The sequence below is a fragment of the Vicia villosa genome, linkage group LG5, assembly GCF_029867415.1.
Source record: "Vicia villosa cultivar HV-30 ecotype Madison, WI linkage group LG5, Vvil1.0, whole genome shotgun sequence".
Taxonomy (NCBI): domain Eukaryota; kingdom Viridiplantae; phylum Streptophyta; class Magnoliopsida; order Fabales; family Fabaceae; genus Vicia; species Vicia villosa.
In genome coordinates, this window is record NC_081184.1 from 37,100,306 (window position 1) to 37,115,618 (window position 15,313).

Here is a 15,313-nt window from a genome sequence, read left to right on the forward strand (position 1 = left end):
TTTTAGGCTTACCTCGAAGAATGAGAAATTGGATTTCTGAGTTTGAGGTGTTACCTTGATCCTTAAGTGATATGCTTGGAATAAATTGGGATCTCAACAGTTATTGAGCATCCACACCAGCAGAAAAGAACGTCGGATAAGCTTACAGCTTACAGCATTCCACAATCATCCAGTAATTGTTTAAGGACTTCTACAGCAAATGGAAGACCAAACAAAACAGACAAATCCAAAAGACAACAGAGAAATAATCTCTAACTCTTGGATGAAGTGAGAAAATTCCAATATTGTGCAACAGTAATCAAATAGAAATTTAAATGATTAACTACACAAAATAATATGAAAATATCAAACTTAAACAAAATTAATCTAAGAAAAGATATTTTTGTGATTTTTTATGAAAGAAGAAATTAATTAGAAACATAATTAATATGCATCTAAAATATTTTTGGTATTTTAATAAGGATTAGAAAAGAAAACTAAAATCCTATATTAAAATAAAAATACTTAAACTCTTTTATGAAACATATTTAAAAGAAACTAAGTAAAATAAAATTAATTGGGCAGAGGTGTGGAGTTTAGATAGGAGGTGCAGGCCCAAACTGAAATAAAATAAGGATGTTGGACCGGACCGGGTCGATTCAGATGGAACCCGGATCCGGTTTTATTCTTATCACATGAGTTGGGTTTTATGGAAAACCCTAAAACAACACCCAGAGGCACACGCCTCTTTCTCCTTCCTTTCTCACGCATTTTTTCTGAAAAAAACAATTCAGGAGAACGAATTCTCTCCTCTCGTTCTCGTTCTCTCTTTCAGTCACGATTTCTTCTCTTGCCGAAACGAAAAAACAACACCAGCAAAATCTCTCTCAATTTATGGTCTCTCTCTGCTCGCGGTTCCTCTCAAGCTTGCTCAGCGAGAAATTGGTCTCGCGGTGCTCTCTCGGTTTCTCTCGGCGATGAACAACAAGACAACGACACTAGTCATCTCTCTCACGGATTCACGTTCTCGGAACAACAACAACAACTGTCAGCGGCCAAAAGGAGCTTGAAGAAGCTCAAATATGAACCCAGGTATCTTATTCCTCAAATTTCGTTTCTACTCTGACTTAACAGTATGACAATACTAACTTATACTATTTTCAGTTTTGTTATCTTATTTTTATTTTTGGTTACGACATAGCAGTGACAACTAATGTTTTTTTTTCTTAACAGAAACTAACAGCAACAATTAACATATATTAATAGAGACTAGCAGCAGCAATTATCAGTGATAAAGAGTGAAACCGAGTTACCTGCGGCGAGGAGGTTTTCGCCGGATTTTGTTGAGGTACGCTTCAATTCTGTTTCTGGAAATCTGTAGACTTGTATTGGTTGCTGAATTTTGAATTGATGCTTGTGAAATTGTTGTTGATGTTGCTGCTACTGCTTCAGAATTGTTGTGATGCTGAACCGTGGGTTCTTGTTGTCGTAACTCTTGTTGTTGCTCAATTTTTGAACCGTTGTTTGGTGCTGCAGGTTGAAGTTGACGTGGGGCTGCAACTGAAAGTCGGAGGTATGGCTTCGACCCTCCTTTCTTTCTTCTGGAAATTTCGGGTGGTGTTGTTGAAGAACACCCTCGAATTGTTGTTGATTGTTGTAGAACAACTTTGAATTGTTGTTACTAACAACCTCTCTTTCTTTGAAATTGTTGTAGGCTTTTGATGAAGGTGATGCCACAACACCTCTTTGGACTTATGGGAGTGCCTTGAAGATGGAACTTCAAGTTGTTGGAAGCTTGAAGATGAAGATCTTCAAGAAAGGTATGAAGAACTACCTTTTCCTTCTTCCTTACTTTGTAACTAGAATGCTCACCTCCAATAGAGAATCTCTTGGCTTGAGAATTTCTTCTTGCCAAGAGGTCTATTGAACAATATATGAGCAATAGAGAGAAGAGAGAAAGCAAGAATTTAAGTTGCTTTGGTGTAACAAATACTATGGAGAGCCCTTATATTTATAGGCAAAAATTAGGATATGTTAGGTATTATGTAACTTTGTAGCCAAGTTTGTGATCATGGCAAGAAAGGAATATTCCCTTTAGGCTAATCATTACCAAGCTTTCTTAGTTGTTGAATTTTCTTGGTGGCCAAGTATCACAAATTGTGCACATGGAAATATGCACATGGGATGGAAAGATTCTTTTATAACTTCTTGCAAGTTCTACGACATGTGCTTTCTCTTATGTCATAAAGTTAGTAACTTCAATGTGTAGTAGTTATGACATAAGATATCTTTCTTTGACTTTCTTTGACTTTTTGACTTTTTGAATTCTTTTACTTTCTTTGACTTTCTTTGACTTTTTGACATTTGAATTTTTGCTAATTTCACCCCTTTTATGTTTCTTTTTTATTTCATGTCACATGAGGACTTTTGTAGAAAACATGAAGAAGGAGACTTGGACATCAAGAATGGATACTTGGAAGATTTCAAGAATGAATTCAAGAAAGTCTTGAAACTTTATTTTTTTCATTTGTTCTTGTAATTCCAATAGAATTTGTATGAACTTGTATTCTTGGAAATAAATGGGACTTTGAATGTTGTATCTTGAATTTTGAATATAGTCCACTTTGTAATTCATTTGGAATTTAGAATTTGGTTCATGTAAAAGAACTTCACTTGTAATGTTTGAATTTCCTTTAGAATTCTTTGAATGAAATTGTTATTCAAACATGATGTTTGAACATTCTTGAATGATTTTTTGAATTCAGAAATCCAATTCCCTTTGATGTAGAAAATGACGGGAAATCCTTCAAGTATCATGAAGCTTTTAATCTTGAAATATATTCTTGTATCATGAACTTGAAAGATGTTTTGAATTCGAATCCAACATTCGATGGCCTTGAATAAATGATCTTGAATAATCACTTGAAATAATCTTTTCAACAAATGTGCTAAAAAGATATTTTTCTTGCAAAATGTGATGAAATTCCCATGAATGATCTTGAACTTGTACCAACTTTCAAATAATCCATATGAACGAATTTTCTCCATTATGATGAATCCATAGGCCAAAAGTCACGAAATAAATTCCAAACGATCCTCTTGAATCCATAAATTGGAAATGGCGCACTTTATTTGAAAAACCTCCATGGACATGAAATTATTTTGCAAAGAATGAGTGAACGAATGAAATCTTGATCACGGCTTCCAAACCGATCAAGAAACATTTTTGAATTTGACGCCTAGGATGTGACATCTCAGGGGGGTCAAAAATTAGGGTATGACAGTATTGAAATGATGAAACGATAAGTATGAAAGGAAAAAAACTTTTATTGATTGTTGCCTTGAATTGGCGAATGTACAAAAGGTATGAAAGAAAGAAAAATGACAAATAGAAATGATACTAATACTGCTATTGCTCTTTTTGCTATCGAGGGCCCCAGTAATCCTTTGACTTTGGAAGTTGATGATTGCTCGATTTCCTATCTTTTACGAATTGTCTTGGGCTCGTAGCTTGGAATCTTGCCCTTGCTAGGCGTAGTATTTCTTGACTGCGTCTGAATTGATTGGATGTGGTAGCTCGTCCCCATCCATGGTAGTGAGGACGAGTGCTCCTCCTAAGAACACCGTTTTTATGACATATGGACCTTCGTAGTTGGGTGTCCATTTTCCTCGGGCATCCAGTCGGGGCAGTAAGATTTTCTTGAGAACGAGGTCTCCTTCTTTATAAGTTCGAGGGCGGACCTTTTTGTCGAATGCCTTTTTCATTCTCCTCTGATAGAGCTGCCCATGGCACAAAGCCGTCAGTCGCTTTTCTTCAATGAGATTAAGCTGATCAAAACGGGTTTTTACCCATTCCGATTCTTCTAACTTTGTGTCGGCTAGGACTCTTAATGATGGGATCTCCACTTCGATAGGGAGGATTGCTTCCATACCATAGACCAGGGAGAAAGGGGTTTCCCCTGTGGATGTGCGTACTGAAGTTCTGTAACCGTGCAGGGCGAAGGGAAGCATTTCATGCCAATCTTTGTACGTCTTCACCATTTTCTGTATTATTTTCTTGATATTTTTGTTTGCAGCCTCAACAGCGCCATTCATCTTAGGCCTGTATGGTGAAGAATTGTGGTGTTCAATTTTGAATTCTTCGCACAACTCCTTCATCATGTTATTGTTCAGGTTTGACCCATTGTCAGTAATGATTCGGCTTAGGATCCCATATCGGCAAATGAGGTTATGCTTGATGAATCGAGTGACCACTTGTCTTGTTACATTAGTGTAGGAAGCAGCTTCGACCCACTTGGTGAAATAGTCGATAGCAACCAATATGAATCGGTGTCCGTTAGAGGCTTTGGGTTCGATCATTCCTATCATGTCAATCCCCCACATTGCGAATGGCCATGGCGAGCTTAGTACGTTCAGTGGATTTGGTGGCACATGTACCTTGTCCGCATATATTTGGCATTTATGACATGTTCTTGCATGTTGGAAGCAATCAGCTTCCATGGTTAACCAGTAGTAGCCTGCTCTTAATATCTTTCTCGCCATTGAATGTCCATTTGCGTGAGTCCCAAAGGTTCCTTCATGGACCTCCTTGATGATCTCTTTGGCCTCCTTCTCGTCCACACACCTTAGTAACACCGAATCGTAGTTTCGCTTGTATAGGACATTGCCGTTTAGGAAGAACTTAGATGCCAACCTTCTTAGCGTCTTTTTATCAATTGTGGAGGCATTTTCTGGGTATTCTTGTTTCTCCAGGTATTCCCTAATATCATAGTACCAGGGCTTGTCATCAGCTTGTTTCTCGATCGTAAGGCAATAGGCTGGTTCATCAAAGTGTCTAACCGTTATCCGAGGTTCGTGATTTGGCCATGTTACTTTAAACATAGAGGAGAGTGTTGCCAATGCGTCAGCCATTTGATTTTCCTCCCTCGGGATATGATTAAAAGTGATGGTCTCAAACTCAGCCATTAGTTCCAGTATGAGGTCTCGGTATGGGATTAGTTTTGCATCTCGCGTATCCCATTCTTTATTGACTTGATGGATTACCAACGCTGAATCCCCATATACCTCGAGTAATTTAATCCTTAGATCGATCGCAGCTTCTAGACCCAATATGCATGCTTCATATTCTGCAATATTGTTGGTACAGTCGAAACATAATCTTGCAGTGAAGGGTATGTGACGATTGTCAGGAGATGTCAAGACTGCCCCTATGCCATGTCCTAATGCATTTGAGGCCCCATCGAATGTAAGGGTCCACACCAATCCTGGTTCGGGTCCTTCATCGGGCCCAGGTATTTCGTAGTCTCTTACCAGCATAATGTCCTCATCAGGGAAGTCAAATTTCATAGACTGATTCTCTTCAATGGGCTGATGAGCTAGATGTTCTGCCAGTACACTCCCTTTTATTGCTTTTTGAGTGACGTATTGAATATCATATTCTGACAGTAGCATTTGACATCTAGCGATTCTTCCTGTGAGAGCCTGTTTTTCGAACACGTATTTCAATGGATCCATCCTCGATATTAACCATGTGGAATGGTTCAGCATATATTGCCTTAGACGTTTGGAGGCCCATGCTAGGGCACAACATGTCTTTTCCAACGGTGAATATCGGGATTCGCAATCGGTGAATTTCTTGCTAAGATAGTAAATAGCGTGTTCTTTCCTCCCTGTTTCGTCTTGCTGCCCCAGTACGCATCCCATGGACCTGTCGAGAACGGTGAGGTACATGATCAATGGTCTTCCCGACACCGGGGGTACGAGTATTGGTGGTTCTTGTAAATAACGCTTTATGGTTTCGAAAGCTACTTGACAATCGTCATTCCACTTGATTGGTTGATCTTTTCTTAGTAACTTGAATATGGGTTCACACGTAGCAGTTAAGTGTGAGATGAACCTTGAGATATAGTTCAAGCGCCCTAAGAAACCACGAACCTCTTTTTCTGTCCTCGGGACGGGCATTTCTTGTATGGCTTTTACTTTGTCAGGATCTACCTCTATGCCTCGTTGGCTTACTATGAATCCCAGTAGCTTTCCTGACCTCACGCCAAATGTACACTTGTTCGGGTTCAACCTTAGCTTGAACTTCTTCAAGCGTTCAAACAACTTTTGCAAGTGTGTGAGGTGCTCCTCTTCAGTATAGGACTTAGCGATCATGTCATCTACATATACCTCGACTTCCTTGTGTATCATATCATGGAACAGTGTGACCATAGCTCGTTGATACGTTGCCCCAGCGTTTCGCAATCCAAAAGGCATCACCTTGTAACAGAAAGTACCCCAGGATGTCATGAAGGTGGTTTTCTCCATGTCCTCGGGAGCCATTTTAATCTGATTATACCCCGAGAATCCGTCCATGAATGAAAACACTGAAGCTTGCGCGGTGTTGTCCACTAGTATGTCTATGTGTGGTAGTGGAAAGTCGTCCTTTAGACTTGCCTTATTCAGATCTCTGTAATCAACACACATGCGCACCTTTCCATCCTTCTTAGGCACTGGCACTATGTTGGCGATCCATGGTGGATATTCAACTACGGCGAGGAAACCTGCGTCAAACTGCTTGAGTACCTCTTCTCGGATTTTATTATCCATGTCTGGTCGAACTCTTCTGCGTTTTTGTCTGACCGGTGTACAACCCTCTTTAAGTGGTAGCCTATGCACGACGATGTCTGTATCCAGCCCAGGCATGTCACGGTATGACCAAGCGAATATTTCCACATAGTCATGGAGGAGTTTGACCAGTGTTGCTTTTATGTCCTCGTTCAGTGCTGCCCCAATCTTGATTTCCTTGGGTTCTTTATCGGTGCCCAAGTTTACGATTTCGATTGCTTCTTGAGGAGGGAGCATGCTCTTGGATTCCCTTTCCATTAGCCTTGACAATTCTTCTGGAAGTTCATCGTCTTCCTCATCCCCTTCCTCAGACTGATTAGCGAGAGCCTCGAATTTACATTGAGTTTCAGCAGTATTATTATCGGTGATGTTAGAAGGTGATCTGCACAAGTTTATGTTTTTAGTATGCGATTATGATTGTGATTTTGTTTTATGCAAGAATGTTATTTGTCATTTCGAGAAAGCAAATGCAAGAATGAGATAGAGTTTTCAATACCAAATGCAAACGGCAATTTTATTAATAAACTCAACTTTGAAAGTAAATGGGGCCCTTACAAACCAACTCTATGCTTCGGGCGAGGCATGAGCGACATTTTTTTTTTTTATTAATTGAAAGGGAAATAAAACACACGACAAAACAAATTACTTTGAAACATAAACTATCTCCGGTATCTCCAGGCTTGTCCAATTTTGAAGCTGTTCTCCTGGTCTAATCATCCTGATGAAGTTGGACGTGCCCTCCAAGCTAGATATCATGGATACATGTTCATATCCACCTGTGACAAAAGTTTGTGCGATCGGAGGGAAACGTTGCTCTTCCTGTGCAGCCTTCTTTGTTGGTTGGTATCCTAACCCCAGACGATCTCTTTTCTCTTGCACTTCTGGAACTTTGCCCCAGCCTTCCATCTTTGTGTCTTGCAGGTCTCTCCAGGATGTCACCGCCCTTCGCATTTTCTCAATTGGTAGCGTGACAGCAGTGGCAATCTCTAGCGCTTGGAATGAAGTCTCTAATGCTTTTTCTCCAGCCTCAATGTATCGGTATGAGTCCAGATTGTTGACAAATATGTCCTCCTCCCCATTGACGGTTACTATAGAGTTTCCATCCACAAATTTTACCTTTTGATGCAGAGTAGAGGTAACTACCCCAGCGGCATGGATCCAAGGACGTCCCAATAAACATGTATAGGCAGGTTCAATCTCTATCACTTGGAAATTGATGCAGAACGTGTGGGGGCCTATTACCACAGGGAGGTCCACCTCTCCAAACACCAGGCTTTGCGACCCATCGAAGGCTTTGACCACCAGACGGCTTGGTCTTATTACCAGTCCTTCCAAGTCTATCTTGTCCAAGGTGGCCTTTGGCATCACATTTAATGACGAACCTGTGTCGATCAGAACCCTAGATAGATGGGCTTTCCCGCATTGTATGGAGATATGCAAGGCTTTGTTATGCTCTTTCCCTTGTGGGGGTAGCTCATGATCACTAAAGCTTAGGCATGCCCCAGCAGTAAGATTAGCCACCATTCCATCAAATTGATTTACAGTGATGTCCTTAGTTACGTGGGCAGCGCTCAAGATTTTCATCAGGGTGTCTCGATGTTTTTCTGAATGTATTAACAGCGAGAGGAGTGATATCCTGGATGGAGTTTGGTGCAACTGGTCCACCACCTTATAATCACTTTTCTTAATCAACGCCAAGAACTCTTCAGCATCTTTGTTAGTGGTTTCTTTGTCTTTGGGTGCGCCTTTTTCAGTCGGGACCACAGTAGCTTGATCACTTGCTTGTGCTAGGTTCTCACTTGGTTTTGCAATACTGAATATGCGACCACTACGAGTCATGCCCCCAGGCCCAACGATGTTTGTCACATCGGTACTAGTATTAGACTCATATTCCCAAGGGACTGCTTTCATTTTGTCCATAGGGTACGGATCTCTGACTGGGATGATCCTAGTGTGCACTTGTGTGGGTATCAACACTGGCGCTTTGGCGCAAGGGATGATCAATGTCTTCCTTGCCCCTTGCCTAGGTATCATCAATGGTTCATTCCTGTCCAGCATGGCCACATATTCTTCCTCAGGATATTCCTTAAATTGAACTACCCCTTGATTCACAAGTCTTTGCAGGGTTGTCTTAAAGGCTTCGTTATGTTCGAGGATGAACCCCTTTGCAAGTAGATACCTCTTAAAGGCATCTATGGGGGAGCCCCGTTGTTGAACAAACTCTTGCTCGGTGACTACCTCTATTGCATTGACTGTGCCATCATGGCGAGGCATAGGGTTTGTCTTTACGTTAGGTTTGTCAAAAGCGATTGCCCCTGACTCTATTAAGTCCTGAACCTTGTGCCTAAAAGCCCAACACTTTTCCAATGTATGTCCAGGAGAATTGGCGTGAAATTCACACCTTTCATTAGCTTTGAAATTGGGTGTAGCTTTTCCGGGAATCGGAGGTGGCATAGGCCTGAGTTCCACTAATTGTTCATTTAACAGATATTTCAGTATTTCACTTTTAGAAGTAGGCAAAGGGTCGAACTTCCTCGGAGGGCCTTGGAATCTTCTCTGTTGAGGTGGGTATGTCATAGGAGGTCTAAACTCTTGGTGCACTACTGCATTGGTCTCCCCTTCCTTCTTTTTAGCGAAGGTTGAGGTGGGCCTCTTTGAGTGATAAGAGTTAGATGAAGCTCCTTGTATCTTCCCATCCTTGATTCCGTCCTCAATTCTTTCTCCGATAACCACCAGATCTGAAAATCCTGAGGATACGCTTCCAATCATTTTGTCGTAGTATGGTCCTTGCAGAGTTCTCATAAACATGTCAACCAGCTCTTTTTCCAATAATGGAGGTTGGACTCGGGATGCCATTTCTCGCCATCTTTGGGCGTATTCCTTGAATGACTCTTCCTTTTTCTGAGATAAGTTCTGCAGTTGCATCCGATTGGGTGCCATGTCCAGATTGTACTTGTACTGCTTTAGGAATGTATTAGCAAGGTCGTTCCAGCTTCGGATATGTGTCTTTTCCAACTGCATGTACCATTCAACAGATGCCCCACTCAGGCTGTCTTGGAAGAAATGCATCATTAGCTTTTGATCATTGGCGTAAGCAGCCATCTTCCTGACATACATGCGTAAATGACTTCTAGGACATGTAAGTCCCTTGTATTTCTCAAAGTTGGGTATCTTGAACTTATGAGGAATAGTCAGATCCGGCACCAAGCTCATTTCGTAGGTATCCACATCAAAGACATCATATCCTTCTACTGCCTTCAACCTTTCTTCCAACGCCTTAATTTGTCCACTATTTCTAGCACTTTCCTCATAATCAGCTTGGGTTTGGTTATGTTGGGACTCCTGATTTGGTTCGTCCACTTCCCCATATTGTAAATCCACATAATCCTCATCCTTAGGTGGATTGTTAGCAGGGATGCGAACAGTGCGAGGCGCCCCCTCTTTCTGAATGGCGGGAATAAATCCTTCATGGGAGGCTTCTCCCTCTTCATGGGTTTTGGTAACCCTCTTTGATGAGTGAGCATTTGACTTATGAGGGTCAAAGCCTCGAATATATCCTAACAGTGGATTGCCATCGTTTGGCATTTCCTCATACCGATTTCGAGCTTCCCTAGCCCTTTCCTGCTCATCCTTAATGTCCTTCATGAAACTCAACATTTGAGCCATTCCTCCCTTAATCTCATCCACAGTACCTTTCAGCTGGGTTACTTCTTCGCGAAGGGCGGCTTGGTTCTGCTCTAGTTGTTCCATCGCTTTCTTCTTCTGAGCTCGGGTTTGGTACACAGGAATGGTTGCTTGATTGTCTTTTCCAATGATGTGACTGGAGATAAAGATAGTTTTTTTTTAATGCTTTGTAATTAAATATGACATGCATGATATGAATGTTATGCTTATGCTATGTTCGTGTCTTATCCACATTATTATAGTAAATATACATTCTCTTTTTTTTGATTCTTTTTCTTCTTTTTTATTTTTTATTTTTTTATTTGGTGAATATTGTAGGAACAATAAGTGAATGCGAAAATAAACACACTTTATTAATTGAAGGGAAATACCACTTTATTGTTGGTTTACAAAAGGAAGGGAAACTGAAATTAAAAATACTCAAAATAAACTAAATTAAAAGTACTTGAAATAAAAGCAACAAGGAAATAACATAAAGTTAAGAACGCCTTTGGATGTCTTCTTGGAACTTGTCCACCATATCTCTACAAAGCTTCATGAACTCTTTGACTACTTCGGGAAGGATGATAGGAGATGATTCTGCTTTTGCCAAACTCTTTGGAATATCTTGGATTAAATCATTACACAAGAAGACTAGCTTATCATAATCATCGCGACATTTCTCATAGTCTTCAAGCATCTTAGGAACCATGCTCACATGCTCACTTGCCATAGCAACAATTGTGTAGAGTCTTTTCCAATAGTCTCTTTCGTTCAAGGCTGCCTCGTGTATCTCTTTTTCTCTCATGAACACTTCCCGAAGTGATACCATGGCTTGATATGCTCTATTATACTCACCGGTGCGCTGTAAAAGTGCTTCTTCCGTGACTATTCTCCTTGCGCGCTCTTGTTGTTCAGAATTGCGAGCTTCTTGAAGATCATATTTGAGGTTCCTTATTTCCTCTTCTTGATCCTTAGTTCTATCAGTTAATTCAAAGACTACAGCTTCTAGATTTTTCTCGGATTCCGCTTTGTCATGGGAAGCCTTTTCATAACGCCTTCTCCACCTTGCAATTTCTATATCCGCTTGTGCCAATCTCTCATCATGAGCCTCTAAATTAAAATTAGCACTTAAATACCCTTCGGTTGCACGCTTCCTTTTACTCCTTTGTCTATCATTCTCTTCCTTCATTGCTTGAAGTTCTTGGTTCTTATCCTTAAGGTCACAGCGTAGTTGGCTTCTTTCGTTGGTAAGTTGATGCAAATCAAGTTCTAATTTCTCTTTTTCCTTTTGGGATGCCTCTAGGGCAGCCTTGATCCCTTCTATCTCTTCGATGGATAGAGGAACGGGATTAGGAGAATCAGGCTTGTATGCGGGATCCACAACAAAAGGAAGCAAAATCTTTCCCACTCTTTCTTGAACCCATGCGGTGTAAGGTGCTTTTGCAATTGCATTCTTCGGCCCAAAGTCTTTTCTATGAACATGCCTCCAAGCTTGAATTACTTCCTTCCATGTTCTTGGCTCACCTTTTCCATTGTCATGCAAGATTAATTCTTTTATTCGTTGTTCGGCGGGTTCCTTATCCATGGAATGGCCCAATTGGCGTAACGCTAGATTGGGGTTATAACTAATGCAACCAAGAGTTCCTATCAATGGAACATTATTGAATTCCCCACATCTGTAAATAATCTTATCTGAATTCAATTTCTTCGCATACCATAGAATAGAATCCGCTTTTAGAGCCCTCAATTTTTGAGACCAATCGTTTCTACTCAATTCTTTGATAAAGCAACTAGATTTGTAGAGATGAGAAGTCAACCAAGAATACAACCAATGGACACAACAAAATAACATTCCTCTCTTCTTTTCGTACTTCATATGGATAGCATAGTAAATATTAGTGAGGATAGTCGGAGTAGGATCCTTTCCATGAACCTTAAAGGAAGTGAAAGCAGGAATGGCAGCGGGATCAACATAATCAATATTTTTTGGCAATAAAACAACTCCGAAAATCAGAAGAGCTAATAAATGTCCACAAATATCCCATTGTTTTTTTTGAGCATGCATTAAAGCTTGATTTTCTAAGTAAGATCTCTTGATCCCATGCACATCTCCATCAGTTTTGTAATTAGTCTTCAATTCCGTAGTGGACAACCCCAAAGCTTTTGCCAAATCTGAAAAGTCAACTTCTTTTCCCACACCAGTATAGAATTCTTTTTTAATTTTTGAGAACCCTAGCGTAGCATCCATCTCTTCCAAAGTTGGAGCCAACTGAAAATCTTGAAAAGTGAAGCACCTGAGCGGAGGATCATAAAATTGGACCAAAGCAGTAATGGCTTCTTCTTGTACTCTCACCTTTAGCAAGTCCAAAATATTCCCATAGCGGATTACAAACCTATCCAAAGCACTTGATGGTAATTTTTCCTTGATCATTTTCAGCTTTTTGATATCCGGAGTGGAAATAGTAAAGTGAACAATGGTCTTCTTGGTACTCATCCTTCCTACACATTCACCAAATAAAATATATTTTTACATTTATATTATATTTTATTTACTATTTTTTTGTGGATAAAACATGATGAAGATGCAAATGAGAGATGATGCATGCAAACACACCAAAAAGAAAAAAAATCATAGCAACACACAAAAATAAAAAACATATAATATTTCAAGAAACCCAGGTTCATAGGTTCGACGTAGGGGGCTCTAGGGAGCCAACCTTTTTATGGGGGGTTCTAGAAGGTCTCATGGGGTCGTTCGTAGCCTCCGAGACTTTTTGTCTCTTCGGATTTTAGAACAACTCATTTTATCCATGAGGTTCGAATTTTTGGGGTAGGTTCTCGGAGAGATCAGCCAAATATCCAGTCCAGCCCTCAACAAAGTCAAGCCTCGTTTTGGACCTTTCCGAATACTCAACCCACTCCGAGTGGAGTTATCAATGAGACTCGTAGGCGATTCGTGTCCCCATTTGATCCCAAAGTTAACTCCCACACTTAGGGTTTAACATAAACAAAAAACCAGCAATGCATATAATAATATAAGTAAACATTTTAAGGCAGGCAAATAAACATTCCAGGAAAACAAAAACAAATAAAAATAAACAAATAATTTAAAATTTATTAAATAGATGAACCTCCCCCAAACCCTAAAAATGGCAAGTTTGCCAAACCCTAAAAACTTGCCAAACCTAAACCCTGCCAAAACCTATAGGAGCATAGTATTCACTATTAAGTTGTCCCCAGCAGAGTCGCCAGCTGTAGCAACCTGCCTAAAAATTATACTTAGAGAGTCGCCACCTACTCTACCAAGGCGAATAGGAAACCTTTAATGGTTACGAGATTCAAGGTAAGATACTATATTCGGGTTAAGGGAAGGTGTTAGGCACCCAAAACCCTTTCCTAAAGGTTAACATTGCAAAGATTAGGGTTAGGGCAAAAGCATAAAAAAGGGGTAACAGACAGTTATTAGGGTTAAAAGATTAATTATTGAACATGATTAAGATTTGGAGGAAGGGGGACTCGCCTTGTTGCCAAGTGCCTACGTACCTCCTTAGGGAGGATCATAGTCTACGTAGTTCGGGGAAGGGTTGTACGCCCTTAGAATTTGAATTTTGATAGGGTTGGGAATTTGTCTCAAAGGCTTTTGAAATAGCCTATGATAATGTGTAATTTGATACCGGGAGTTTTGGAAAGTTTGGGAAGTGTTTTAAGAGTGGGCGTACAACCCTGATTTAATTTGTACTATTAACCGCAATAATTGATTGATTCAATTACCATAGTTAAAAGATTAATAATTTGCACCATTACCAATTTTAATCGATTGATTCGATTATCACTAATAATGAATTAAGGTATATTTTAATAATTTTTATAGAATTTTTATGTGCATTGTTACCCCTCGTAATCGATTGATTCGATTAAAAAGAATAACAAATTAAATCGAAGGGAAGACGGTTAATCATCACAACTAATAAAATAGTTGCAACCATTTAACCAAATAATAGAAACCAATTTTTATTTAATTAAATAACATTTTAATTAAAATTATTGTTGACCATAGCGATTAATCGATTTAATCGGAACGAACAACAAATTAGAATTTTTAATAGTAATATCATATATATTTTATTTACAAAAAATAATTATTATACATAATTAATTATATAAAAGAATTAATAAAAATCAAATATATTAATTAAATTGAATTAGTTAATTAGGCTTTGATTCAATGTGGTTACAATTGGGGTATATGGTATAGGGAGTCAATCAGGGGCGTCAGATCTAAGCTGGGATGAGGATCAAGGGATGGATCATGAGGGTGCATGGTGGTGGTTAGGCCCTAGGGCGCACCGAATCCACTAGAAATTCACAGAAAAATAATATGTTGGAGGGGAGGCTCGAACCTGCGACCTCACCCTCCCATACGCGCTTCTCAACCACCCCAACTGGATTGCCTTTGTGTTTATCATACGCACACATCATCATATATAAAATCATAAAAACAAGGAAAAGGAACGCGCGCGAAATTTCAAAACCACCAACCGTATGATGACACGCCATCATCTTCCCCACCAGACCTGTATTTTTTCTGGGGATTAGCTACGAAATAGCTACGAATTCCCTTCGTAGCGATCAAACCTGAGAAATAGCGACTAGGGAATACATCCATATAAATCTGTCGCGACCTTACCTTTATCCTCCCTTCAACCATGCGAACTCAAACACACATCTAACTATCCCTAATTTGACTCCTAATAGAAAGCCCCAATTTAGAACCCTAAAGTCCAAAACGACCTCTAATGGCAAAACGGGATTCAGGCACGCAAACTCAACATTCATAACCCAGAAACGTTCATGGCCATAAGATAAACCTAAATATGCAATTAGATTTCAGTGGGAGTGCATGAATTGTCCAGATCGAATGAGTTTTCAGAGCGACTTACTTGAGTTAGATGGAGAAAGTTCTGGGGGTGTTGATGAAGCGTGATGATCCATGTAGCTTCCAAATCGCTTGAGGAAGCTTTTGCAATCTTCAGATCTCCTTGAAAGCCTCTAATACTCT

The 15,313-nt window shown here is 39.8% G+C and overlaps 1 protein-coding gene across 1 annotated transcript; it reads right to left on the reverse strand.

Annotated features, from left to right (window-relative positions):
* Positions 1–3,507: 3,507 nt before the first annotated feature.
* Positions 3,508–10,254, reverse strand: LOC131604520 (uncharacterized). The gene is made up of 6 exons (XM_058876953.1): positions 9,851–10,254; positions 9,614–9,694; positions 8,207–9,046; positions 7,351–8,077; positions 5,290–5,460; positions 3,508–3,759 (listed from the first exon to the last, which is right to left on the reverse strand). The coding sequence occupies exons 1-6, from the start codon at positions 10,252–10,254 to the stop codon at positions 3,508–3,510; spliced, it is 2,475 nt and encodes an 824-aa protein (XP_058732936.1).
* Positions 10,255–15,313: the final 5,059 nt, after the last annotated feature.